At 62.2% G+C, this 25,784-nt stretch overlaps 3 protein-coding genes across 14 annotated transcripts in view; 1 reads left to right on the forward strand and 2 right to left on the reverse strand.

The window, feature by feature from the left end:
- The first annotated feature begins 2,844 nt into the window (after window positions 1-2,844).
- On the forward strand, window positions 2,845-8,911 carry CDH15 (cadherin 15). The gene is made up of 14 exons (XM_021526990.3): window positions 2,845-2,988; window positions 4,612-4,755; window positions 4,885-5,040; window positions 5,119-5,263; window positions 5,344-5,504; window positions 5,689-5,817; window positions 5,930-6,115; window positions 6,186-6,439; window positions 6,508-6,650; window positions 6,721-6,957; window positions 7,027-7,266; window positions 7,888-8,024; window positions 8,105-8,260; window positions 8,334-8,911. Exons 1-14 carry the CDS (start codon window positions 2,938-2,940, stop codon window positions 8,529-8,531), a joined length of 2,337 nt encoding a protein of 778 aa, XP_021382665.1. The 5' UTR covers window positions 2,845-2,937; the 3' UTR covers window positions 8,532-8,911.
- A 2-nt stretch (window positions 8,912-8,913) lies between these two features.
- On the reverse strand, window positions 8,914-14,445 carry SLC22A31 (solute carrier family 22 member 31). 2 transcript variants are annotated; one of them, XM_085589993.1, is made up of 9 exons: window positions 13,581-14,445; window positions 11,236-11,339; window positions 11,008-11,162; window positions 10,707-10,875; window positions 10,302-10,423; window positions 10,091-10,199; window positions 9,797-10,011; window positions 9,576-9,687; window positions 8,914-9,494 (listed from the first exon to the last, which is right to left on the reverse strand). In XM_085589993.1, the coding sequence occupies exons 1-9, from the start codon at window positions 13,605-13,607 to the stop codon at window positions 9,146-9,148; spliced, it is 1,362 nt and encodes a 453-aa protein (XP_085446119.1). In that variant the 5' UTR covers window positions 13,608-14,445; the 3' UTR covers window positions 8,914-9,145. The 2 variants fall into 2 exon arrangements, with proteins under 2 accessions (XP_085446119.1, XP_031361762.2); XM_031505902.3 differs by lacking the exon at window positions 13,581-14,445 and adding an exon at window positions 11,828-12,181.
- Window positions 14,446-14,843: 398 nt separating this feature from the next.
- Window positions 14,844-25,784, reverse strand: part of ANKRD11 (ankyrin repeat domain 11) — a 136,302-nt gene continuing 125,361 nt past the window's right edge. For all 11 annotated transcript variants that reach the window (XM_077786396.2, XM_021526920.3, XM_085589987.1 and 8 more), the window contains 5 exons: window positions 18,612-25,339; window positions 17,728-17,826; window positions 17,502-17,645; window positions 16,417-16,509; window positions 14,844-16,089 (listed from right to left, as the gene is read on the reverse strand). In XM_077786396.2, coding sequence (XP_077642522.1) covers window positions 15,904-16,089; window positions 16,417-16,509; window positions 17,502-17,645; window positions 17,728-17,826; window positions 18,612-25,339 — 7,250 coding nt within the window. In that variant the 3' untranslated portion in view covers window positions 14,844-15,903. The remainder of the gene's footprint in view (window positions 16,090-16,416; window positions 16,510-17,501; window positions 17,646-17,727; window positions 17,827-18,611; window positions 25,340-25,784) is intronic.

The raw sequence follows: 25,784 nt of genomic DNA on the forward strand, positions 1-25,784 counted from the left end.
AAACATCAGCGATGCAGTAAATTTCTTAACTTACCAAATAGATCAATATCAAATTATCATGTCTCGCATTCATAACTCTTAAGCAAGCAACAATGGAGAGAGACAAGGTCACTGGAGAATAAATAGCAGCGAAAGCTCTTAATGATCTATCATTCTCGACAACCCTGGGCACCCCGCACCAGCCCGGTGACAAGATCATTAATAAAACTCTGCAGGAACGCTATCGATTGCTTTGATGGATGATCACAGGTAGCAAATACTGTAAAACACCTGGCTGTCACACACAGAATGAGTAGTCTGACTCACACCTCGGTGCAGGGACCGGCCTGGGGCTCTGCCAGGTTTGCTCCTCGGGGATTCCTGCAGGGAGGGGGGTCAGGGGTGACCCCTGGTTTGGAGCTGCCATCCGTGCTGGACCCTCATGTTCCCACTCCACTCGGCATAGGTGGGATTTGTTAATTAAAAGCCTCGTTAAAACACCTGGTCACAGTGGCCTGGTGGGAGCTGAGCTGGATGGAGATGGGCTGGGGTGACCTGGTGCCACTGGGTGAGCCTGGAGACCTCCAGGAACACCAACAGAGCCAGGACTGGAGGGAGGGATGGGGTCCCAAGGCCGTGGGCTCTGCTCCTGCATCCCTCGGGGTGCAGGGGGGGCTCTGTGTGCCCCCCCAGCTCCAGGCTCTGTGCTTGCCAGCCACATCAGCATCGACGGTGGGATCATATGTACACAACCATTCAATTACCCCGTAATGGCTGCAGGCGATTAAGCCATCAATCTCCTTCATTAGGGCCTGCCAGGCCCGGCCCGGCATCACCCAATAAAACCATTAAAACAACAACAACTCAAAGCAGCAGCTTTAATGCATTGACCATAACCTCGGTCGTGACAGCGCCGGGGGTGTCCCCGAGCTGGGACCCACTCCCCCCGAGGGGGCTCTGCCCTGCTGGGGTGTCCCCGGGGAGCTGGGGGCTGCCCACCCCTCTGTGCCCCCGCAGCCCGGCACGCCAGGACCCGCTCTAGCACTTTATAGCTGACATTAGCTTTTATTGCCGTATAAAATCCAAGCTCTGGTGCCTTTATGGGGCTGCGCCGGCGTGTGGCACCTCTGCACTCCCAGCTGCTCCCTCTGCCCTCCTGGGCGCTGCCCTGGCCCCCTCCCCGGTCGCTGCACCGGGGTCACAGCCGGTGCCAGTGCCCCACACGTGAGGGACATGACCGGTGCCACACTGGGGTCGTGAGTGTCCCAGCACACCCTGGGGTACTGCAGGTCCCAACCCCGAACACTGCACCGCTGGGCAGCTCAGGGGGTGTCAGTGGGAGGGGGAACCCTCCAAAATCGGCTGACCCAGCACCCAGAGCAGCACGGGAAGTCATAGTCCTGGGCTGGGACCCCAAATCCCTGCGCCGCAGCGACAGTGACGCGGGGTGACAGGGCAGCGGGGCGGACGGACGGGATGGGACAGACACACGGACAATGAGCGCCGCTGCCCACGCCACGGCCCAGCCGCGCCGCGGGTCACCCGTGCCCGACGCTCACCCACTCGCGACACGTCCGTGGGGACAGCGACAGCCCCGCCAGCAGCGCGCAGCTCCCGGGTATGGACGGACACATCCCGCCCCCTCCTCCTGTATCCCTGTATCCCTGTTCCCACTGTTCCCACGCCTTGTGCCCCATCCCCGTGCTGGCGACCCGCGCCGGGGGCACCCAGGGCATTAATCGCCAAGGGAAGGGACCGTGCTGACCCCACAGCTGCGAGCAGGGACGCGGTGGTGCCACCGGTGTCACCGGCACATTTTCACTTCCTTGCCAAGCCCAGGACTCGGTTTCCCGGGAGGACAAGAGCTCCTCGACCCCTTGGCCCTGCGCGGGGGTCGTGGGTCTCCATCCCTGCTGCACCGGGACCCCCGGGACCCCGCGCCGACGGGCGGGGGACGCTCCCCGGTGCCGCACCGCGGGCTGCGAGGACGGCCGGGAGCGGGCCCGGTGGCCGGGACGATGCTGCCATCTGGTGCCACGGCACGGCGGCGGCGCCGGGACAGGCACCGGGGCTCGGGGGAACACCGGGACCGGCCGCGGAGGTCGGAGGAAGCACCGGGACCGGCAGCCGGGCTCGAGGGAAACACCGGGACCGGCAGCGGGGGTCAAGGGCAGCGCTGGGACTGGCCGCGGGGGTCGGAGAAAGCACCGGGACCGGGGGGTCGGGGGGCTGCGCCGGGACGGCAGCGGGGACCGAGAGCCTCGTCGGGACTCCCGGAGCGGCCCCGCCCGCTCCGCCCGGTGCGAACCCGGCGGGCCCGGGACACGCGGGACGCCGCCGGTCCCTCTCCCGACTCCGCTCTGGGACGGGCCCCGACGCCAACACAGATGGCACCGGCACCGGGAACGGCTGGGGAGAGACGGGCGGGCTCGCCCCAGCGGGAGGAGCGGCCGAGCGGGACGGGAAGAACCGGTCCCGGTCCCGGTCCTGATCCTGGTCCCGGTCCAGCTCCAGGCCCCCGTCCCACTGTCGGTGTCGGAGCCCGTCCGTGTCTCGGTCGCTGTGCCGGTGCCGGTCCCGGCGCCGGAGCAGCCGGGGGGCAGCGGGCCCGGGTCTCCCCCGCGCCCGCCCCGTCGCGGCATCCCCGGAGCGCGCCCGGCGGCAGCTGCCGCGTTCCGCCCGCCCTGCCCGGGGCTGCGCGCCCGGCCCCGGCCCCGGCCCCGCTCCCCGGCCCGGCCGCGGGACCCCCCCGCGCCCCCCGCACCCCTCCACGGCCCCCGCACCTCCCGGCGGGCCCCTGGCGGGCCGGGCGGGCCGGGGGTGCGGGCTGCGGGCCGGGGGCGGCGGGGCCAGCTGCCCGCGGGGGGGTCCGGTGCCCGCAGCACTTGTGCTGTCACTCAGCCAGCCCCGCCGCTATTTTAGCTCGGGGCCGGCGGCCGGGCTGTGCCCCGCTCCGCCATGGGCCCCCCGCTCCTCCTCGCCTGCCTGCTCGCCCCTCTCTGCGCTCGGGTAAGGGCTGCGGGGACCCCGGGCGGCGGGGCCGGGCGGGGATGGGGACCCCGGCTCCGTGCCCCGGGAGGGCTGGCTGGGACGGGGAGCCCGCCCGCAGAGCCGGGGGCCGGCCGGACAACAGACCTCGTGGAAACTCGTCCCTGGGGGCGGCGGGGATGGGGCTGGGGGTGATGGGGGCTCGGAGCCCCTCTTGAGGCATTTCCCACCCCACAGATGGCGGCGGCGGGGGGGGGCCTGCGGCTCCGGCACATTGCCTGAGCCCGTGACCGGGATGGGCTGAGATGGGATCTGCGGGAGGGTTAGGCACTTAAAGACACCCTGCTCCTCTTTTTGCCACCCCAGCTCTGGTCCCAGACCTCCCTGCACGCCCCCTGCCCACTCACGCCCCCCCCAGAGCCCCTCACCCCGGCCTGAGCCACACGGGGCCCTTGGGATTCTGGCCCGGACCCCGTGCTCGGCTGCTTCAGGGCAGGGAAGGAGAGGAAAGGGGATCTGCAGGGCAGCCCCACAGCGTCCCTCCCTCACATCCCCATCCCCCCCAGCTCCAGCGGCCCCCAGGGACGGGCGGGGGGTTTCTCCTGCCGGAGGAGGGCACAAAGAAAGCCCTGGAGGCCACAGCGCAGCCCCCGAGGCTCAGGAGCAGCCCCTTGTCCTGCCCATCCCGTGGGGCTGGTCCACAGCCCCCCTCCCCACAGCCCCTGGCACAGCCAGCCCCACTGCCCCGTTCCCCTGTCCCCCAGCAGGGCACACACGGCCCCGGGGGCTCCAGGGAGCCCCGGCAGCCAGCGCTGCGGGCACAGCTGGGCACAGATGTGGGTGCAAGGCTGGCACTGCCCAGACGTGCTCCCTCCTCGGGGAGGGGACAGCGCCTGTCCCCGGGCCCAGGACGAGGGTGGCACGGAGCTGGGGCGTCAGCAGCTGCTTTCACACCTCTCTGCCCCCTCCTACCCCCAGCTCCCACAGTCCCCATGGCTCCAGGCCCCCCCACAATCACCCCAAATCCCGGCCCTCGGTCCCACACAGCCCCATAACCCATCCTTGCCCCCACAGCTCCCTGACCCCACTGCAGCCTGCCACAACTCCTGTTCGCCTTGTTTCCACCCCGAATCTCCTCCTCATAACTCCCAGCTCCATCCCAGGCCCTCAACTCCCTGTGCCTGCCCCCAGCACCCCAACCCTGTCCCCCAGGGTCACACCGACAGCCCAAACTGATCCCTGACCCCCCAGCCCTCGCTGCCACACCTGTGTGGTGACAGTGACACGGAGGGGAGGCCACAGCCGGTGCTGCCTGCCCGAGGTACCCCCCCGGGGTCCTGTGGGGCACAGCCCATACCCAGGGCACCACCAGGGTCATTTGTGGAGCACCCTGTCCTGGTGAACCCAGCAGGACACCCACCACCATCACACTGGGGTGGCAGGGGACACTGACACAAAGCTCCTGGGGCAGCTGGCTGATCTCAGACCCAACCCCGACCCCACCACGGGGACCCAGCACTGAGCACTCCAGCACCGTGTACCCCCCTGTGCACACCCTGCCCAGGTGCAGCTCCCTGCCCACTGCCCTGGCACTCCACCCCAGCCCGGAGTTTTGGGGTCTCTGGCAGCCCCGTGTCCCCCCAGGGTGCCAGCCCAGCCCAGCCGGGGGCTGCAGCCCCCCAGGCCTGGCGGCAGCACGAGGCTCCCCGGCGGGTGAAGAGGGCCTGGGTGATCCCCCCCATCAGTGTCTCGGAGAACCACAAGCGCATCCCCCACCTCCTGGTGCAGGTAGGTGAGAGCCCCCAGCCCCTCTCCCGGCTCGCAGAGCGGGGACATCCCGGGCAGGATGTCCAGGGCCACCTCCAGAGGGGCACAGACCCCCAGCCTGGGACCCCCAGCCCTGATTGTCCTGGGTAGATCAAGTCAGACAAGCAGCAGCCCGGCGGGGTGATCTACAGCATCAAAGGGCCGGGGGTGGATGAGGAACCCCTGGGCATCTTCTCCATCGACAAGTTCAGCGGGAAGGTTTTCCTCAACGCCATGCTGGACCGGGAGGAGCACGACCGCTACCGGGTAAGGAGGATCCGGGGTGCCCACAGCCCCTCCCCGGGTCCCCAGCCGGACCCCGACCCCCCCTCTCTGCTCCCACAGCTGAGAGCCTTCGCGCTGGACCTGGGCGGGGTCACCCTGGAGGACCCCACTGACCTGGAGATCATCGTGGTGGACCAGAACGACAACCGGCCGCTCTTCCGGCAGGACGTGTTCACCGGCCGCGTGCTGGAGGGGGCTGAGCCAGGTGGGTCCGGCCGGGGGGCGCTGGGCTGCGGCACCGAGCCAGCCCCGGGCCAGCGCCCACCGGCCGCTGCTGGGCCGCAGGGACCTGCGTGATGACGGTGGATGCCACGGACGCCGACGACCCCGACACGGATAACGCGGCGCTGCGCTATTCCATCCTGGAGCAGGGCGCTGCCGGGATGTTCAGCATCAACGCCACCACCGGGGAGATCTGCACCGCACGGCCCGGCCTCGACCGGGAGGTAGAGGCGTGGGGTGGCTGGGACGGGGCTGGGGGGACACTCAGGACACCCCACGGGGTGAAACCACAGCCCTGCCCACGAGCGGATGCAGGCGTGGGGACAGGGTGGGTGGGCAGCGGCTGGGGGATCTCTGTGCTCCCTGGGGACTGGGGGGGCTCAGCTCTGGCCCCCTCACTCCCCACAGACCATGGGGGTGTACAACCTGACGGTGCAGGCGGCCGACATGTCCGGGGACGGGCTGACCACCACGGCCGTGGCCGTCATCTACCTGGAGGACATCAACGACAACGCTCCCGAGTTCACCAAGGAGGAGGTAACAGCCGGGACACGGGGACGTGCCGGGGTCAGCGGGGGGGAGCTGCCGCCCCCGGGGGTCTGCAGCACCCCAAAGGGCCAGAGCGCAGCCCCACACCGCTCTCCCCCAGTTCTCCATGGAGGTGGAGGAGCAGGCGGCCGGCGTGGACGTGGGCAAGGTTTTTGTGCACGACAAGGACCTGGCGGGCTCGCCCAGCTGGTTGGCCAAATTCACCATCCTGGAGGGCGACCCCGAGGGCGCCTTCGCCATCCGGACCGACCCCCACACCAACGACGGCGTGCTCTCCGTGGTCAAGGTGGGCACGGGGCAGCCGGGGGGGTCCCCGGGGGTCTCATGGCTCGGCTGACCCCCGGCCCCTCTGGCAGCCGCTGGACCACGAGGTGCGGGACCGCTTCGAGCTGACGGTGTCGGTGCAGAACGAGCGGCCGCTGGAGCCCTCGGCCCCCGCCAGCCCCCGGGCGCTGGCCACGGTGCGGGTGCGGGTGCGGGACGTCAACGAGGCGCCCGTGTTCCGCGAGAACCCGCGGCGGATCAGCGTCCTGGAGGGGACACCCCCGGGCACCCCCATCACCACCTACACCGCCAGCGACCCCGACACGCAGCAGATCCAGAGCCTCTCGTGAGTCCCGCTCCGCTCCCGCGGCCCCCGCGGCGGGGCTGGTGTCTCACGCAGCCCCTCGCCCACAGCTACGCGCTGCTCTACGACCCCGCGGGCTGGCTGCAGCTGGACCCTCACGCCGGCACCGTCCGCACCAAGCGGGAGCTGCTGCACCCGTCCGCCTTCCTGCAGGGCGGCTGGTACATCGCCCTGGTGCTCGCCCGCGACGACGGTGAGCAGCCGCCCCCGCCGCGCCCTCGCTCCCGCTGCCCCCGCTGACCCCTCCGCTCTGTCCCCCGCAGCCGAGCCCCCGCTCTCGGCCACCGGCACCCTCTCCATCGAGATCCTGGAGGTGAACGACCACGCTCCGCAGCTGCAGCCGCCGGCCGGGGTGCTCTGCGGGCGGCCGGGACGCGGGGGGACCCTGCTCCTGGGGGCCACCGACGATGACCGACCCCCCCATGGAGCCCCCTTCCACTTCCAGCTCAGCCCCCAGCACCCCCAGCTCGCCCGCAACTGGAGCATCGCCCGCTTCAATGGTGAGAAACCAGCCGGGGAGGGGGGGATGCCGCACAGAGGGTCCCGCTCACCCCCTGCCCACCCCGCAGTGACCCACGCCGTGCTGGCCGTGCTGGCGGAGCTGCCCGAGGGGCCGTACTCGCTCCCGCTGCTGCTGCGGGACTCGGGGACGCCGCCGCGGGAGCAGCAGCAGCAGCTGAACGTCTCGGTGTGCCGCTGCGGCCGGGACGGCACCTGCCTGCACGGGGCCCTGGCCGCGGCCAGCGCCGGGGCCGGCATCACCTTCGGGGCGCTCACGATCATCCTGGGCAGCGCCATCCTCCTCCTCGGTGAGCGAGACCCCCGGAGTCCTTCCCCCACCCTCCACCCCGCCCCGCCGCCCCCCAGCCCTGTGCTGGTCCTGGCCACCCCTCCCGAGCCCCACCCAGCACATTCTGTCCCCCTGACCCCCACCCAGCGCATTCTGTCCCCCTGACCCCCCACCCAGCGCATTCTGTCACCCTGACCCCCACCCAGCGCATTCTGTCCCCCTGACCCCCACCCAGCGCATTCTGTCACCTTGACCCCACACAGCACATTCTGTCACCCTGACCCCACCAGCGCATTCTGTCACCTTGACCCCCACCCAGCGCATTCTGTCACCCTGACCCCCACCCAGCACATTCTGTCACCCTGACCCCACCAGCACCCCATCCTGGCCTTGGCCTCCCACCCACCCCTCCCCACGACCCTCAAAGCCTCCCCCCTACCCAGCAGCCCCTTCTGAGCGCAATCCGGACCCCTCCTTTCCCTCACTGCCCATCCCACCGCAATCCCACCGCAATCCCTACCTCCATCCCAGCACAACTGCATCCCGCCCCAGCCATCGCCCGTGCCCGCCGTGCCTCCCCGTGCCCACACGCGTGTCCCCGCGCCCACACGCGTGTCCCCGCGTCCCCGTGTCCCCGCAGCGCTGGCGGCTCTGGGCGCTGCGCGGGTGCGCGGCCGCCGCCGGGCCCTGCGCAAGGGGCTCCTGCAGCGCTCCCGGGACGACATGCGCGACAACATCCTCAACTACGACGAGCAGGGCGGGGGCGAGGAGGACCAGGTGAGCAGGGCCCGTGGCAGGGGCGGTCTCGGGGGTCCGCAGCTCAGCCCCGCACCTCTAAACCCCTCCCGGCCCCGCAGGACGCCTACGACATCAACCAGCTCCGGCACCCCGAGCTCTTCTCCCCCCGGGCCAAGCCCCCCCTGCGCAGGGACGCCCCGCTCAGCTCCGGGACCCCCGTGGCCCCCCGCAGGCTGCCCAGCAGCCCCTCCGACATCGAGGAATTCATCAACGAGGTGGGTCAGGGCCCGGCGGTCCCCGCCGGTTCCCCATGGCCGGAGGGGTGACGGTGACCCCCTGTCCCTGCAGGGGCTGGAGGCGGCTGACAGCGACCCCAGCGTGCCCCCCTATGACACGGCCCTCATCTACGACTACGAGGGCTCGGGCTCGGTCGCCAGCCCCCTCAGCTCCATCGTGTCCAGCCTGACGGACGAGGACCAGGACTACGACTACCTGAGCGAGTGGGGGCCCCGCTTCCGCCGCCTGGCCGACCTCTACGGGCACTAGCGGGGACGGGGGGCAGGAGGGGACAGCCCCTGCCCAGGGAGGGGCTGGGGCAGGGACGGGGCGGCGGGCAGCTCGCACACACACACACACACACACACACACACACACACACACACACACACACACACACACAGAAGATGCCCAGAGGCGGCGGCTTCAGGAATGGACCCGCGCAGGATGCCCGGCTGCAGCGGCTTTGCACACGCGTGTGCAACGAGCGGCCTCCGCGCAGGGCGCGCACACACACAACGCCCCGCAGAGCCCAGCTCAGCAAACCTGGGAGCCCCACACAGCCGGGGAGGGGGTGAGGAGACCCCTGGGCACCCCCACAATAAAGAGCGGGGGGCGGTGGCGGGGTGTGCGATCCCCCCACACCAGGACCCGTAGAAACAAGGCACTTTTATTGGGAGCCAGCAGCACCCCCGGGGGGCTTCACCCCCGCCCCGCGGCTCCCGGCACCGCCGCTCCTGGGGCGGGATCCGGCCCCCCGTGGGGTGAGCGCTGCTCCCCCAGCCCGCCCGTCCTGCTGCTCCCCGAACATCCCTGGGCGGGGGTCCCTGCCCGGCCCCCTACCCCAGCCGCAGGGAGAGCCCCGGGGAGCGCGGGGGGCACGGTTACATCTCGCGGGGGGCGTCCGGGGAGCGCAGCATCCTCTTGGCGGAGGCGGCCAGGCGGGAATAGTCGTGCGGGATGGCGTGGGGGGCCAGCAGGGGCAGGTGGTCCTCGCGGGGCGGGCGGCGGAACAGGGGCGGGCGGCGCTGGCTCTCGCCGTCCTGCAGGGACTGGGGCAGCCCCCGGCCCTGGCTCTCGGGCAGCAACATGATGCTGAGCACGGCCAGGATGGCGAAGGAGGCGAACACGACGTGGTGCAGGAAGAAGCCGCGGCTGTTGGGGATGGCGGTGATGGGCGCCGCCGCCTTGCCCACGAAATTGGCCCCCACGACCAGGCCCAGCCCGGCGCCCCTGCGGGAGGAACACGCTCAGGGGGCTCTGCCCGGTGCCCCCCGCTCCGGGGTAGCACAGAGGGGGGCAGCTCCCCCTTACCTGATCACGGTGGGGAGAACCTCGCTGGCAAAGAAGATGCTGAGCATGGTGACGGCGTGGGAGGCGGCCGTGCCCACCACGGACAGGGTCAGGACGATGAGCTCCAGCAGGTCTGGGAGGGGGTGAAGCACAAATCAGGGCACAAATCCCGCAGCCACCTCTCTGCACCCTCTCGTCCCCCTGGCCGGGGCGGCGGGCCGGGGGTCCCGCGGGGGTCTTACACTGGGTGAGGGCCAGCAGCAGGAGGGAGGAGATGCCGGTGAGGACGGTGCAGAGCAGGAGGATGGCGCGGCGCCCGAAGCGCTCGGCCGTCAGGCACACGAAGAGGCAGGCGGCCGCCTCGGTGCCCACCAGCGCCAGGTGCGAGGAGAAGAAGTGGGGCAGGTGCGGGACCAGGTTGCGGGTGAAGCAGTGCCGGATGCCGGAGCCGATGAACCTGAGGGACAGCGGGGTCAGGGGGCCGCCGGCGGGACCCCCCCGCCCACGGCCACGCCGCCGACAGCCCCGCCGCTCACGCCGCGAAGCCGAGGATGACGCCGTTCTTCCAGATGACCCTGGTGCCGCAGATCTCGCAGACCGAGTGGTACCGGGGCCCCGGGGGCCCCTCGGACAGGGCCTCCAGCTCTGCCGGGAGAGGGGAAAGCGGGCTAGGGCGGCTCTGTTACACCACCCGCACAGCCACGGCTCCGGGATGGGGCTGATCGCCCCCGGGGTCCCCCCACGCACCCGCGAGGAGGCTGTCCTGGGGGCAGTTGTCTTCAGCCAGTGCCTGCAGGGTCTTCCTGGCCCTCTCCAGTTGCCGTGTGGCCAGCAGCCAGCGCGGTGACTCCAGCAGCAGTGCGGGGCACCTGGGGCACGGGTGTCAGGTCACGGGGCTGCCCACGGGCCTGGCCACCCTCCAGCACCGACCTTCCCACCTGGTTTCAAAGCAACGCTGCCCAGAAACCCTCAGCTCCAAACCTGAGCAAACATTTACCCAGGGTGGGGGGGTTCCCACTCCTCTGGAGAGCCCCGGGTGGCCTTTGATCCCCACCGCGGCCCCGGGCAGGGTGTCCGGGGCTGGGAAGAGCTTGGCACCAGCCCCAGGGCACAGCCCAGCCCCACGCAGCTCCCGTCCCGGGGGGTCCTTACCACCAGCTGGCAGCCAGCAGGGCCAGGATCATGGTGACAGCGCCCTGCAGCACCCGCCAGTCCCGGCACAGCAGGGCCAGCCCCGGCAGCAGCAGCTCCCCGGCGATCCAGAAGAATCCGGCCACCATCGTCACCCCCAGCCGGTGCGGGGGGTCACACAGCTCCAGCCCTGGCAGGGGGCGAGGGGGCCACAGTGGGTGCCAAGGACGCGGGCATCCTGCACCCTGGAGCATCCCGCAGCCCAGGGCGTGCAGGAGCATCCTCAGCCCCCACCCGCTCCGGATGCCCCCAGCACACTCACGTGCCACGTAGAGGGCGAGGAAGGCTCCTGCCAGCGCGGCCCCGAAGAGCAGCCGTGCCACCAGGACCATGAGGAAGTCCACAGCCAGTGCCACGCCGAGGCCCACGGGCACGGCCAGTGCCAGGGACAGCAGGAAGGTGGCACGGCGGCCAAACCTGCCAGGGACGGGCCGTGAGGGGCTGGGCACGGTGCCCCCTGCCGCGGGGGCTGCCCGGGAACCCCCCTTACCTGTCACAGGCCATGCCGGCGGTGACACTGCCCAGCGTCCAGCCCAGCAGATGCGTGGTCTGCTCCAGGGGCACCTTCCAGCGCGAGGCACACACCAGGTCCCACTGTGGGGACACAGCAGGGAGGTGTCAGCGTGGGGGGCTTGGCAGACCCCCTGACTGCCCACAGGGCTGGGATGGATGGCGCTGCAGGGCTCCTGGAGAGCCCCCACCCCACAAACAGAAATGTGGGGACGTTACCGGCTATTCCAAGAGCCCTGGACACCCTCCAGCCCCTCGGCGCCCTTCCCCAGGGCTCCCCCAGCCAGCCCCAAACCCCTTCCAGGGGGTCCCTGCTCCCCCTGCACATCCAGGGCTCTCCCGTGGGATCCTTACCGGACCCCCCGCAGGCTCTGCTGGCTGGGACCCCCCAGTTTGTTCCCCCGGACTCCTCGCAGGTATCCACCCCAGAGCGTTCCCAGGCCCCTCCCTGCACCCCTCCTCTACCCACGGCACCCCTGGGTCCCCTCGGCGCCGCCGAACGCCCCACGCGCGGGGGTCCCCCACTCTCCGGGAGCCTGGCACCCCCTCGGTCCCACCAGCCCCGTGCCCACCTGCGTGACGAGGTTGGCGCGGAGGCCGGCGGCGGGCAGCGCGTAGTGCCAGCCGCGGGTGCAGGGCCCGGTGCCGTTGGGGCGGGGGTCTCCGGAGGGGTACCGGTACAGCTGGCAGGGGCTCCAGCCGCCGCGGAGGCGCGGGACGGCGGCGCGGAGCAGCGCGGGGCCGCCGAGGCGGCGGAGCGGCGGCGGCAGCAGCGCGGCGTCGGGGCGGCAGCGGTGCGGGGGCTCCGCGCCCAGCGCCCAGCCCAGCGCCCAGCCCAGCGCCAGCGCCGCGCACGGCGCCCACCCCCCGGCCGCCCGCCGGCCCCGCGGCCGCGACCCCCCGAGCGCCATCGCCGCGGCCACCGCCACCGCCACCGCCACCGCCACCGCCACCCGCAGCGCTCGGGCTCGGCGCCGGCGGCTGGGGCGGCACCGGCCGGACCCGCCCCGCGGCGCCGCCCCGACCGCTCCCTCCGGATCCGACCCCCAGCCCCGGATCTGACCCCCCCCAGTCCCGGTTCGGACTCCCCCAGTCCCGGTTCAAACCCCCCCCAGCCCCGGTTCAAACCCCCCCAGCCCCGGTTCAAACCCCCCCAGTCCCGGTTCAGACTCCCCCAGTCCCGGTTCAGACTCCCCCAGTCCCGGTTCAGACTCCCCCAGCCCGGTTCAGACTCCCCCAGTCCCGGTTCGTACCCCCAGTCCCGGTTCAGACTCCCCCAGTCCCGGTTCGGGCCCCCAGCCCCGGTTCAGACTCCCCCAATCCCGGATGTGACCCCCAGCCCCGGTTCAGAACCCCCAGCCCTGGTTCGGACCCCCCCAGTCCCGGTTCATACCCCTGCAGCACGAGGCTGAGTCCTGCTCTGATCACCCCGCAAGGCTGGTTTGTCTCCCCAGCCCGGTTCACAATCCCCAGCCCTGCTCCCGACCCCCAGCCTGGTTCACAATCCCCGGCCCTGGTCCTGATCCCCAGCCCGGTTCACAATCCCCGGCCCTGCTCCCGACCCCCAGCCCGGTTAACAATCCCCAGCCCTGGTCCTGATCCCCGGCCCGGTTCACAAACCCCGGCCCTGGTCCTGATCCCCAGCCCGGTTCACAATCCCCGGCCCTGGTCCTGATCCCCAGCCCGGTTCACAATCCCCGGCCCTGCTCCCGACCCCCAGCCCGGTTAACAATCCCCAGCCCTGGTCCTGATCCCCGGCCCGGTTCACAAACCCCGGCCCTGCTCCCGACCCCCAGCCCGGTTCACAATCCCCGGCCCTGGTCCTGATCCCCAGCCCGGTTCACACCCCCGAGTCCCGGTCCCGACCCCCGGCCCGGTTCTCCCCGCTCAATCCAGGTTTGCTCCCCCCAACGCTGGACCCATTTCCCCCGGCTCGCTGCACCCCCAGCCTGGTGTGCCCCCTCCCAGCCGCCCGCTTTGGCTCTCCAAGCCCCGTTCCCCCAGCTCAGCCCAGTTTGCTCTCCCCCAGCCCTGCCTGTCCCCCAGCTCAGCTCCCCCTCCCCACGGTGCTCCCTCTCAGGACTGGGGGTCCAGCTGCTGTTGGGGGTCCTGGGGTGCAGCCGGGGGCTCCAGGACCCGTCTGTGAACACCCACAAAGGCACCCAGGTCCCCCAAACCCCAGAGGGGGCCAGTGCAATCTGTGACACCCCCTCTGCGAAGGGAACGTGCTGGCACCCAGCACCACGTGAGCCCGTGGGAAAAGCCAACAGAGCAGCCAAACTGCAAACAGGCTTTATTTCCCTCTTCCTTCTAAAATTTACTCACAAATGTGATTTCTGGGGGCAGCAGCATCACTCGGGTGCTCAGCTTCAGACCTGCAATGGTGGAAAAACTCCATCTGCAAAATCACATTGAAAATCACACTGAAAAATCACACCTGCAAACCAAACTCGCATTGAAAAATCACACTAAAAAATAACATCTGAATTTTTTTTGCCTCCCTCTGAGGGATCCTCACCCCCGCACACGTCTGGGAGTTGCAGCACCAGGAGGAAAACTGACCCTGGAGACTCCCAAGGTCACCAGCACAGTGGCCAGATGAGCCTGTGGGACTTTCCAGCTTTACGTGCTCCTAAAAGGCCTCTCTGTGACTAGAGACAAATTTATGGCTGTTCAACAAAATAAAGACAGGGATGGAAATTAATCTAAGAACAAGTGTTACCTGTGGCTGCTTCCTTGAAGCCCCTGACACAGGAGCAGCTCTCACTCTCACTGGCTCCAGTGCCCCATCACACTCATCCCCACAGCTCAGGAAAAGCACGAGGGAAAAATCCCTCTGGCTGCAGCTGGGACATGGCACTGCCCATCCTGCTGTGGCTGTGTGAGCCCCAGTCCTGCTGCCAGCAATGCCAAGGCAGGGGCTGAGGGCTGGGCAGGGGACGGAGGGACCCTCGTGGCTCTTGCGAAGCTGCTGCGATGCCCTGGAGTGAAATCCTCCAGGATCCCCCTGCCCCGACCGTGGAAAATTCCTCAAGTGGCTGCAAAGCTGATGGCAGCGAGCTGGGCGCTGAATCCAGGGGTCCTCCCTGGTCCCCAGCAGGGAAAGCTGGAGAAGCCAGAGCTGGCAGTGGGGGGCCAGCTCTCGCTCCTGCCTGGGGATGGCAGCTGCAGCCATCAGGAAAGGCTGGGCAGGAGGAAGGAAGGCACAGAGGCCTTGGAAAGGCACTGGGATCTGCCTCCAGCTGCATCCCGGAGCTGCTGAGGGAGAACTGAGTTTGCCTGGATCCACCCATCCCTGTCCAGACTCTGCAACCCCAAACCAGCATCTCCTGCTCCGTCACTTTGGGGGCAGTGAATTCACCAACACAGGGGGGTCCCCTCTCCTCATGACCCACCCCTGGAGGGTTCCAAACCCACTGCACACAGAGAGGCATGGAAAAGAGAGAACAATGCTTAAAATCATAGAATGGTTTGGGTTGAAGGGACCTTAAAGCTCATCTCGTTCCATCTCCTGCCATGGGCAGCTGATCTGAGCAACCTTTTCCTTGACAGGGAAACTGCTGCCCAGGCTAAACTATAAATACAAAGATAATTTTAATTAATTTATTTATTTCTTTACACATAACTGAAAGTGATGTTACAGTACATAAGTTATTTACAACTGTGCAGTAATGTGTTGCAAAATAAATTATCTAGAAGGCAGCAAAAGTACATTGTTAATGTATATAAAAACTGTACAGCATTTATGGGATACAATTTTTCTTTATATGAGTATTGGCTCTGTAGTGTTTTCAAGTTATGTTCTCAGAAAGAGAAACGAAATGCCCAAGATTAAAGGAAAAAATATATAAACCACGTGGATTTTACTCCATTAAAAACACAGTTGGCAAAGTCCTTTCTCTGCGTCGCCGTCTCCCCGGCCGTGCCGCCCCGGCGGCTCCTCTGCCCGTCCCCAGCGGCTGCTGCGGGGCCACCGGCACATCCCGGAGCTCTCCTCGCTCCGGAGCCGCCGCTGCCCAACGTGGACACTGTCCTTTTTGTTTCTAATTGCTTTTCCTTTTTTTTTTTTGTGATTTTTTTTTTGTAGCATTTTTTTGTTTGTTTTTTTTTTTTTTTTTAGACATACCCATGATGGAACGAGAAACTCAAACACCCCCCCCCCCCACCACCCCTCTCCCCCATGGTTTCCTACTGCAGCTTCTCCGAGAGGAGATCCGCGCCCGGTGGAAAACGGAGAGCTGGAAATCACGGTGTTCACAAGTACATGGTTCACGTGGTTGCTGGCCCCGCTCAGCAGCTTCTGCAACACACACACGGTGTCCTTGGCCTCGTCCCTCCGCGCCTCGGCCAGTCCCGGGGCCGCGGAGCGCCCGCTGCCCGCGCTGCCCGGAGCCTCCCCGCCGCGGGCGCCGGCGGGAAGGAGCTGTGCCCGGCCCGCTGCCCCGCGGCAGTCCGGAAGCGAGGGACACGTCGTGAAGAAAGTGCAATTATTTTTCTTATTGTTTTGTTTTCTGCCGATAGCTGCTTCCTCCTCCTCTGACCAGGGATTCATCAGCAAGCGGTTAAGGGTGAATGTGAGCTCGACCGCCCGACCTCGGAGCGCTCCCGTCCTTGCCAGTGTTCAGAGATGTCTCCTGGGCTGGAACTGTCATGCCGGCAAGAGCACAAAGTCATCGTTGACGTCGACCATTGGCACATAGAACGAGGGCACCTCGTTCACGCAGAGGGATTTGTGCCCCGCGGGGTCCAGCTCCTGCACCTTCAGCTGCCACTCCATCCTCTGCACCGCGTTCAGGGCAGCTGCTTCGTGTTGCTGTCGCATGAGCAGGCACGTCTGGATCGGGAAACAACAAGGGGACGTGAGGGCTGAGTGGCAGGCAAAGGCAGGACCACGCAGCCACTGTGGGCACGGTGTTCAATGCAGCAAGGGGTGCCACACACAGGACACCTGGATTTGGAATCTCTGCTGAGCAGGAGCCCAGACAAACCCAAAAATTTGGGTTTGAACTCCAGAGCATCCACTCCCATGCAATGCTGCCCTGACAATCCCTGGACACCCACTCTGTGCTGGAAACCACTAAGGCAGCTCCCAGGCTCCAGCAATGGGCAGAACCCTCCTGGAATGTCCCTGCCTGGAGCACGGGGCTCCCACAGCTCTCACCTTCATCCGGTCGTACTTGTCATCCACGTCCTGCAGCCAGGAAATGAACTGTCGCGCGTTGAAACGGTCCCTGACCGATTTGTTTTCATCTCCCTAAGGATGGGACAGCAAAGGGAGGGATTAGGATTAGTTTCGTACTTTAAGCAGTTACTCACAGACCATATTCAAGCCCCTCCTGGAGCACACACTCCTCAGAACCGTGGTGCCTGCAGGGAGGGAGGATGGACATCACTGCTGCCAGCTGCTCCTGCAGCCCTTTCCAGGGATTCAGCCTCAGGAGGGGATGCACCCATGTGCACATACTCCCTGTTTCTCCTCGCTTTGCAGGGAATCTGTCCATGGCAGCCCATCAAGGCTCCTGCACCCCTCTGACTCCTTCAACTGACGCCAGGAAAGCAGCAGCACAGACACTTGGCTGGGAAATGTCGACAGATAAATCAGAGCTCCTGGATCGATACACACCTCGCTAATAAATCCCAGGATCCCTCCTGCAATGCAGCAGTGTCATGTTTCTCTTCCCTTCCTTCCACAGGAAGAGACACCCCAGAGTGTAAAGGAAACCTTTCCAGTGTGTAGATGATGCTGACCAGGAAGGGTGGAGGGACCCAAGACTCACTGATAAAGCTGAGCCATCTCTGCTTCTGACAGACAGGAACCCCCTGCATCCCATATTCAATTAGACAAATGATGTTCCAAGTCACAGAATAATTTGGACTGGAAGGGACCTTAAAGTCCTCCTTCTACCCCCTGTCATGGGACATCTTCCACTATCCCAGGTTGCTCAAAACGCATCCAACCAGATCTTGGACGCTTCCATGGATAGAGCAGCCACAGCTGCTCTGGGCACCCTGTGCCAGGGCCTCCCCACCCTCACAGGGAACAATTCCTTCCCAATCTCCCATCTAACCCTGCCCTCTGGGGGAGGTGACATCTTGCACCTGTGTGCCGTGGTGGGAGACCTGAGCACGGAGAGCATTAGCAACTCCTGCCTCCATGCTTCCCTCCATCCCTCCAGAAAAGCCCATCTCCCTCAGGGTCTTGCAGAGCCCCTGAGGCCCATCCTCACCAGTGAGGCAGGCACTGACCTGATTTTCCAGAGGCATGTTGTACACCTCGGAGTCCAGCAGCATGGTGCAGGCACTGAAGGGCACGGCCTGGTTGGCAATGGTCCTCGCTGCCCGGCAGTGCACCCTCAGGATCTCCTGCTCGCAGGAGACGATGAGCTTCTCCTGAGGAGGAGCAGAGCAGTGAGTGTGGCAGGCTCAGCCTCGCCAGCAGGGGAAATTCGGGCCCAGCTGGAGTGTCCCTTACCCGCTCTATGCTGTGCTGCAGCCGCAGCTTGCCCCGCACGGCCTCCTGCTGCTTGAAGAGCTCCTTGAGCGGCTCCGCGAGCGACGGCGGCGGCGCGATCTGCGGGCACAGGCAGGGGTGTGAGAGCAGGACCTGTGTGGGGCACAGCCCGGGGGCTGCCTGCCCCCCAAAATGTGTGCTGGCCACAGAGGGGGCAGGGACATCCCATGGGGTGCCTGTGGAGATCGTGGAGAAGCTCTGCCAAGGACAAGGTCCTGCCAGTGCTCAGACTCGGTGAGGGTGAGGACTTGGCAAGAACAACCAGAGCCTGACCCGCCCTCGTGCTGCAGGGCAGGGCGTGCAGCAAGGAATGCAGCCTGGTCACACTGACCCTCCTCTTCCAGCCTGAAGCCCAGATTTATCACCTGCAGCACCAAGTTTATTGATGCATTTGTATTAGAGAGGCTGCTCCTGCAGCACAGCAGTGAAATGCTGACCCCAGTGCCAAGTCAAAGAGCAGAGCCTGAGAAAATGATGGCAGGAGTTAAGAGCCATCTTTTTCCCATGTTCCAGGATCATTATCCTGTACTACACTGCTGTAAGAGCAGTTTTACCTTCCAGCCTCAGATCCAGAGGATTCTTACAAACTTTGCTCTAAAGCCTGACCAAACCTCAGGTCCCTCATCACAGCCCAAGGTCATCTCTGCAGAAATGCAGCAACTCGGGGGCTGCATTTATCACACAGCCAGGCACTTAGCCAGGCTCAGGTTTGGTGTCATATTCTAAAGGCAGGTTGGGGCACATTGGTATTGCAAGGTGGTGACAGGGCATGGGGACAACTTGGATGTGTCTGTAACAGTGAGGGGGGGACAGCTCCCGAGGCTAAAAGAGAGAAGGCGACTCACCACTGGAATATGGAGCTTGCTTAGGGGTTTGCCATCCAACAGGTAGGAGCCTGTGTAGGTGACATACTCAGCGTAGCACTGCGGAGCTTGGGGAGTAATGTAGCACAGGATTTTCCGCTTCTCCTCAATCTTCTTCCTGATCTGGAGGTACTCGAAGTAGGGGTTGGACCTGTCGCTGTGGTAAGGTTCGATGTCGTCCAGTTTGATGGCATCGACGATAGCTGCCAGTGTCTGCTGGATCATCTCCCTCGTCTGCTGGGTGGACGTGTTGATCTGCTGCTGCAGCTGCTGGTTGGAGCGCTGGAAGCGGCGCTTGCGCGGGTGCTGAGCCTGGGAATCGTCCTCCTCCGTGATGCGGCCTTTGGCACGCGTGACGGGCGCGGAGACGGGAGGAAATTCCTTCTCGGATGCGGCGGCGTTCTGCTTGTTTTGGTTGGCGAGCATTTGAGCCCGGTTCCTGGTAATCCGCTGAGGAATCTCTTCTATTTTGGGTGGTTTGGGAGCTTCTGCTACTGGTTTTTGTACTGGTTCCACGATTTCTGCTTGCGCATTGCTGGGAGGCGCGTCCGCCTGGGGTGGCGGGGCCTGGCTCCCACCACGGGCCGCGGCACCGTCCTGAGGAACGCCGGCCTCGGAGCCGGCCACGGGCACAGGACAGGGCTGGGAGCTGCCCTCTGCCACCCCACCGGCCGATGCCAGCTCCTCGTGCACGGCCTCCACCTCTTTGCTCTCTGCCTGCGCGGGCTCGGACGGGGTCTGCTGGAACACCTGCGCGTCCGAGTCCTCCGCTGCCTTCTCCTCAGCTGTCAGCGCTTCCGAGGAGGCTTCTTGTGTGGCCACTTCTGGTTTCTGCTCCTCTGCTGGTGGCTCTGTGTCCGTGGGCAGGGTGGCCGCTGCCTGGCTGGCCGGCGGCTCCTCCGGCTCACCGGATGCTATCACGGACGCGCCGGCTTTGATGATCCCAGTGCTCGCTTCTGGAGCTGCTGCTGGGCTCTCCTCCACCGCTTCTGCCTCGGTCATCTCCGTCTCTGCAACGTCCTTAGGCTGGAGTGGCAGCTCTGGGAGCGAGAAGGGGCCAAGGTCCAATTCATCCTCGGTGTTGGTGAAGGGGTCGGGCCATGTCACCGCCTCCTCCGCATTCGCAGGTGCTGCGTTGTTGCTTTCCAAGTAGTTGTTTTCTGGTGCAGCAACGACTTCGGCCTGAGGTTCTGCTGGCACACACGGGGGCTCTGGAGGGATCTCTGGTGCTTCTTCTGGAAGAGGCTTGCAGTTGTTGAAGAAGGTGTCTAACCTAGTAGGGGACATGTACGGAGCTTGCTCTTCAGCGTTTGCAATTTCTCCTGGAACTGCTTCCTCAGCATCCTCCTTAACTTCCTCCAGCCTCGGTTCAGACACTGACAGAGGGTATGAGATGGGAGAAACGGGGTAGGAAGTCTCTGTGGGAATGAAGGCTACTGGCGCGGGGTGAATCGGCTCTAGGGAACAGAGCGGAGGTTTAGGGGACTCGGAAAACCTCTGGGGAGATTTCATCAGAAGCTCCGAGCCCATGGACCAGGCGACAGAGTGCTCTGCGGGGTTGCCCATGAGGCTGGGAGGAATGGCGGTGTCCGGGTTTCGGGAAGGAGGGTTATCCCAGTCTATGTTGTTCTGTTCGGGCATTCCCGAACTAAAATGGTTTTCTTCGATGGGTGGTAGGTAGGTGGATTCTGGTGGCATGATGGAGGCAGTGGCCTGCTGCTCCTCCGTGGTATCCAAGGGCATGCCGATGTCGGGGGGAAGAGCACTTTCCACTGAAGGAGCCAGCAACTCATCCCTGTGCGAAGGGGAGGATTTTGCTTGTAAACCAGAAAAGACACTTTCGGGAGACTGGGCGACCCCGCTGACGACTCCCGGCGTGCAGTGCAAAGCTTCCACTTTGGGTGAGGAAACGCCATAATCCGGGGAGTAATACCCAGGAGACAAACACTGGAACTTCTCAGCAGGAACAGAGGGAAGGGGAACTTTCTCCTCCATTAAATGCTGCACAGGAGAGTCGTAATTTGATGTTGCTGGGACACTTTGCTGTCTGAAAAACTTATCTCCAACACTGAATTCCTCTTCGGGCGCTCTCCTGATATCCACTGAGATGGAACGGTAGAGGTTTGAGGAGGGTATGGTGCGAGTCGGGGTCTGACTGGGGTTCTCGGGGAGCCCGCTGGGAACGTTGGTGTATCTGTCGAAGAAGGAAGGAGAGCAGGCGTTCATGGACATGGTGGAGATGGGCAGCGAGTGCTGAGAGTCCGCGCACTCAAACATCAGGTCCGTGTAGTCCTCGTTGCTGCACGACGGAGTCCTGGGCGTCTGCATCACCTCCTCGTAGCTCGGGCAGGACACGACGGATGCCGGGGTCGGGACGCCCGTGGGCCGGTTCTGATCTGGCCTGGGAGATGCTGGGAGGATCTCCTTCAGCTGAGGACCCGTGATCCAGTCCTTGGAGTCTGTCCCCACAGCAGGCTGTGCCTTGTTTTCTGGTGACAGGATAGGAGTTAGGGGACCCAACTCTTTGAGTTTCTTGTCCTTGAGCTGCGTGTCCAGCGTTAGCGGCTTCTTGGTTGGCAGATCCAAGCTCCTCTTGCGCACATCCTCTGAGCTTTTAAGTTTGTCCTTTAACTTGGGGTCTCCAGACCTGTGCCGCATTTTCTCCATCTGCTTCATTCTCTCCTTGTGCCTTTTGTGGCGTTCCTCAATCTCCAGGTCTTTCTGGCTCAGCATCCTCTCAAAGCTGGTCATCATCAAATCACCATCTCCCAGAAGTTTTTCCCTTGGCCTGGCATCCTTCTTGCCGCTGTCTTTGGAAAGGGTTATTTTTTCATTCCCATTGCTTATTTTTATGGACTCTGATTTGTCTTTGTCTTGGTTCTCCTTAAGCTTCTCCTTCAGTTTGGTCTCACCGAATTTGAGGTTGTCCTCCTTAGATTTATCTTTAAATGTGGTAACTTGAGGCCCGTCCTTATCTTTCAGTGTTGACTTTGGCTCATCTTTGTGATGTTTGAAGAAGCCATCTGTGTGTTTGTCCCTGTGCTTTTCCTTTTCCTCCTTCCATTTTTCCTTGTGTTTATCCCGCTTCTTTTTCTCTTTAGCTGTGCTGATGGTGCTGGAACCGTAAGTCTTTTCTTTCTCCGCCTTCTTTGAAAGCTCTCTTTCAGAATCATTTTTATCCTTCTTTTCAGAAAATAAGTAATCAATGCTCTTCTCCGGTTCCTCATCAGCGTCTGCCTTCATGTTGTAGGAAGAGCCAAAAGCCTCCCCATCCACAGAGAAATCCTTTTCATAATGAGTGGAATCCTTTCTGCTGCTGGAGTCCTTGAATTCTTCTGATTTTTCCTTTTTCTCTGTCTTCTCTTTCTTTGCTTTTTCCTTCTCGTGACTTTTCTTTGAGGAGGATGAGGAATGTCGGTGCCTCTCCTTCTCCTTGAGCTTATCCTGAAGGCAGGGTAAAGGGAGAGAGTCCTTAAACTTTTCTTCAGCGGCGTCGGTGAGAGAGAGGTTAGAAGACTCAAAGAGGCTGGTGAGTCCTGGCTCTTGCCCTCTGTCCGTGAAGCTGTCAGAGGAGATCTCGCTGATTTTGTCATTGGAGTCATCCCTGTAGTCATTCAGAGCCTCCTCCTCCAGTTTCTCCAGCAGGCTCTTCTCCGACTCCCCTCCTTTTGAAGACTTCTTCTCTTTGGAATGCTCCTTGTCTGGCTTCTCCTTATGTTTGCTTTTCACCTTGTCGTCACTGGCGTGTTTCTTCTCAACCTTTTCTGGGAGCTTTTGCTTGTTTTTCTTCTCCTGAGTGGAATCTATGGACATTCTTTCCTTCCTGTCCTTATACTTCTCGCTGGAGTCTTTATCTTTCTTCTCTTTGTGTTTCTCAAAGGAACTCTTCTCCTTCTTCTCCTTTCCCCCTTCCGATGTTCCTTTGTCCTTTTTCTTCTCCTTGGACTCCTTATCCTTCTGCTTCTCCGAGTGCTGCCGGTCGGACGAGTACTTGCGGTGCTTGTCGGGGTAGAGCTCCTTCTCGGCCGCCGCGCCGTCGTCCTTGTCCTGCAGGCTGTCCAGGCGATGCGCCTCGCCGCCGGCCGAGTCGCCGACCTTGAACCCGCTCAGGCTGTAATCGTCCCTCTCGTCCTCGCTCTCGTCCGTGAAGATGTCAGCGATGCTGTACCAGCTCTTCTCCTTGCCCTTCTTCTCATCCTTCTTCTCGGAGAAATCGTCTCTGTCTGTGGAGAAGTTTTTCTCTTTCTTCTCCTTCACCTGGTCGAAGGAGCTCTTCCTCTCTTTGTCTTTACTGTGAAGATCCTTGTATTTCTCCTTAGTTTCTTTCTTCTCTTTAAAACTCTTCTCTAGTTCTTTGTCCTTCAGGATTTTCTCTGGAGCGGCTTTTTCATTTTTCTCCTTGTCGCCTTCTTTGGATTTTTCCTTGTATTTTTCTGCCTTCACCTTTTCTTTTTTTTCTTTATCAGGAGCATCTTTCTTCTCCTTTTCCTTCCCAGAATGGTGCCTCTCCCAACTCTCTAGGGTTTTGCCACTGAACTCAGGGTCAGACTTATCCTTGAAGAATGTTTCACAGCCATACTCCTTGAAGTCATCTCGATAGGGTTCCTCCTGCTTCGTCTTGGGATCTTTTCTCTCTTTGGAGCCGTCAGAGGAATCTTTTCTGTCTTTGTTGGTTTCACCTGTGTCTTTTTCTTTCCTCTCCTTGCCAGTCTCCACAGAATCCTTCCTTTTCTTATCCTTTTCAGGTAAATAACTGGGAGTAACTTTGTGTCTGTCTGTTTGGTCCTTTTTCTTTTCAGAGCTTTTCTCCACGTAATCCCTCTCCTTCTTCTTTAGGAAAGTGTCCTTTTCATTCCGCTTCTCGTTGTATTCCTTCTTCTCTTTAATTTTATTTTCCTTTTTCTTGTCTTTAATTTCCTCTTTCACAGGTTCTATGATTAGCTTTGCCACGGTGTCATTTTTAATCTCCCTGAAATCTGTTATTGGAGAATCCCAGCTGTCCTCACCCTTGAAATCGAAGGATGAATCAGAGGACAAGTCTGAAAACCACCTCTCCTGCTGATCGTCCGAAAGGCTGAACTTCGTGTCCTCGCTTTCGGCAAATTGAGTTTTGTTATTAAACTCATCAAACCCAGACTCGTCCCTGTAAAGTTTTTCTTTTTTGCATTTTTCCTTCTCCTCCTTGAAGGATTTTTCTTTCTCTAGTTTAGAAACCTTCTCCTCCTTCAGCTCATTTTTCTTCTCAGATTTGGACTGCTTGTCCTTTGACTTCTTCTTTCTCTCCTCCTTGTGTATTCTCGGCTTCTCCTCCTTGGGAGATTTCTCCTTGACAGGTTTCTCTTTTTCTGATTTACTCAATCCTTCTCTGAAGGATTTGCTCAGGTCTTTACTACCATCTTTGATTTTTCTTAATGATTTCTCCTCTTTTGAGGATTTTCCAGTCTCATCTTTAAACAACCACTCCTTCTCCTCTGCTTTACCTTTGGGGAGCTTTTCCTCCTTCTTACCATGTTCCCGATCGTGCTTTAACACTTTCAACTTGTTTTCAACTGGATTTTCTGTCTCTACTATCAAGCCTTTCTCAGGCTTTTGTTTAGAGTCCTCAAACTCAAAAGAAAAGGTTTTGATTATTTTAATGTCTTGGCTGATGGGGCACTGTCCCTTCTCCTTGTTTTTATGTTTGTGTTTTGTTTTATGCTTTTTAACAACCTTCCCCTCCTTGTCCAGCTTTGGAATTGCTCCATCCACATTGCTATGGAATGAATTCTTTTTCTCAGAAACAGGGTTGTGGGGGGTGTTTTTCTTTTTGTGCTCTGGTTTCTTCCTGACTGGCTTTAGTGACTCTAAGCTCGAGTCCTCGGACGAGTAGTCTGACTCGCTCGTCAGCCTCGTCCTGGTGGAGTCCGATAGGGAACTGACGTCTGACCAAGCTGGAGAAGATATGGTTTTCCAATTGTCCGTCCTCCAGTGCTTGGAGTGCTGCTCTGTAAGACTGGGATTATGTTTCTGGGATGCTAAACTCCCATGTGAAGAGGTCGATGAGGCAGACAGAGAGTTAAACAAGGAGGATTCCTTTAGCACTAGCCTTGAGTCCTTTACACAGCTAGAGCTCTGTAGAGAGTCTCTATCATCCTCCTCACTCTCCACGTTTTCACTCTCTGATTCAGAGGAACAAAACTTGTCATTTTTTTTGCCAAACCGAACCTCTTTGCTTTTTGTCTCCTTCTTCCGCTTCTTTTTTACTTTGCTTTTCTCCTTGGGTGCCTTGGCGCTGGCGGGCTCCCGAATTTTGCTGCTGGGCAATATGGAGTGGGTGGAGAGGCGCAGCTTCTCCCCCGTGCCCACGGCCACGCTGGTCTCCTCCTCGTCCGAGCTGTCCGACAGGATGCGGTGGGCAGCTTTCTTTGGTGTAATTGTGTTATTTTTAGTATAAGTTTTCACTTCCATTTTGGGTATGGAAATGAAACTGTTTGCTTTAGTCTCTTTCCTGTAATCCTTTTTCAGCAAATGTTTGTCATCGACCGGTGGGACCCGGTCCTGCTCATCATCCTCATCGAATTCATACTCATCCTTCACCGGGGTGATGGTTTTGGGGGGCTCCTGGGCCTTGGGCTTGTGCTTCAAACCCTTCTCAAACTCTGAGTCTGTGTTATTGCCATCAACGGAGCTGGAGGGAGCGAAGGAAGGGGCGTCCTCCTCTTCTGAGGTCTCTGCAGAGAGAGAACAGCGTGTTAAGGACTGCCAAGGGGTCTGGGGAGGGAACATCACTGGTCTCCTGCACACACCAACCCCTGCAAACAGCCCTGATGCCCTTTGGCCTCACCCAGCCTTTGCAAGTTGGCAGCCAACAGCTGGGACTGCCAGCTTGGGGGATCTTTTTGGAAGGAAGCTCCTCTAGCTCCAACCTGCTTGGGGTATTCCTCAAAGTAACATCCTGGGTGTAACATGACAACTTTGGAACAGGGTAGGTGAAGGCTCCCCAAAAGACCGAAAACTCTAATTTGCACTAATTAAAACCTGCAGAGTGTCTCACAATGGTGGCACTGGAGGAAGAGGCTCTAGCAGGGACAGCTTGCAAGCAGAACCTGAAAACACCAGTGCTGGGACAGCTGAACGACAGGAACACAGGATGGGCGTTCAAACTTCCTCCTCTCC

This window comes from Lonchura striata, chromosome 11, assembly GCF_050655825.1.
Source record: "Lonchura striata isolate lonStrDom1 chromosome 11, ASM5065582v1, whole genome shotgun sequence".
NCBI lineage: Eukaryota > Metazoa > Chordata > Aves > Passeriformes > Estrildidae > Lonchura > Lonchura striata.

What these genes read in the sequence shown, in the direction of transcription:
- SLC22A31 (XM_031505902.3), bottom strand. Translation starts at nt 12,166, where the DNA reads ATGGCGCTCGGGGGGTCGCGGCCGCGGGGCCGGCGGGCGGCCGGGGGG. An exon ending in CCAGGACAGCCTCCTCGCGG is followed by an intron (nt 10,200 to 10,301) that starts GTGCGTGGGGGG and finishes CTCTCCCGGCAG; the next exon opens with AGCTGGAGGCCCTGTCCGAG. An exon ending in GTTCTCCCCACCGTGATCAG is followed by an intron (nt 9,495 to 9,575) that starts GTAAGGGGGAGC and finishes TTCCTCCCGCAG; the next exon opens with GGGCGCCGGGCTGGGCCTGG.
- CDH15 (XM_021526990.3), top strand. Translation starts at nt 2,938, where the DNA reads ATGGGCCCCCCGCTCCTCCTCGCCTGCCTGCTCGCCCCTCTCTGCGCT. An exon ending in TCCCCCACCTCCTGGTGCAG is followed by an intron (nt 4,756 to 4,884) that starts GTAGGTGAGAGC and finishes TGTCCTGGGTAG; the next exon opens with ATCAAGTCAGACAAGCAGCA. An exon ending in CAGCAGATCCAGAGCCTCTC is followed by an intron (nt 6,440 to 6,507) that starts GTGAGTCCCGCT and finishes CCTCGCCCACAG; the next exon opens with CTACGCGCTGCTCTACGACC.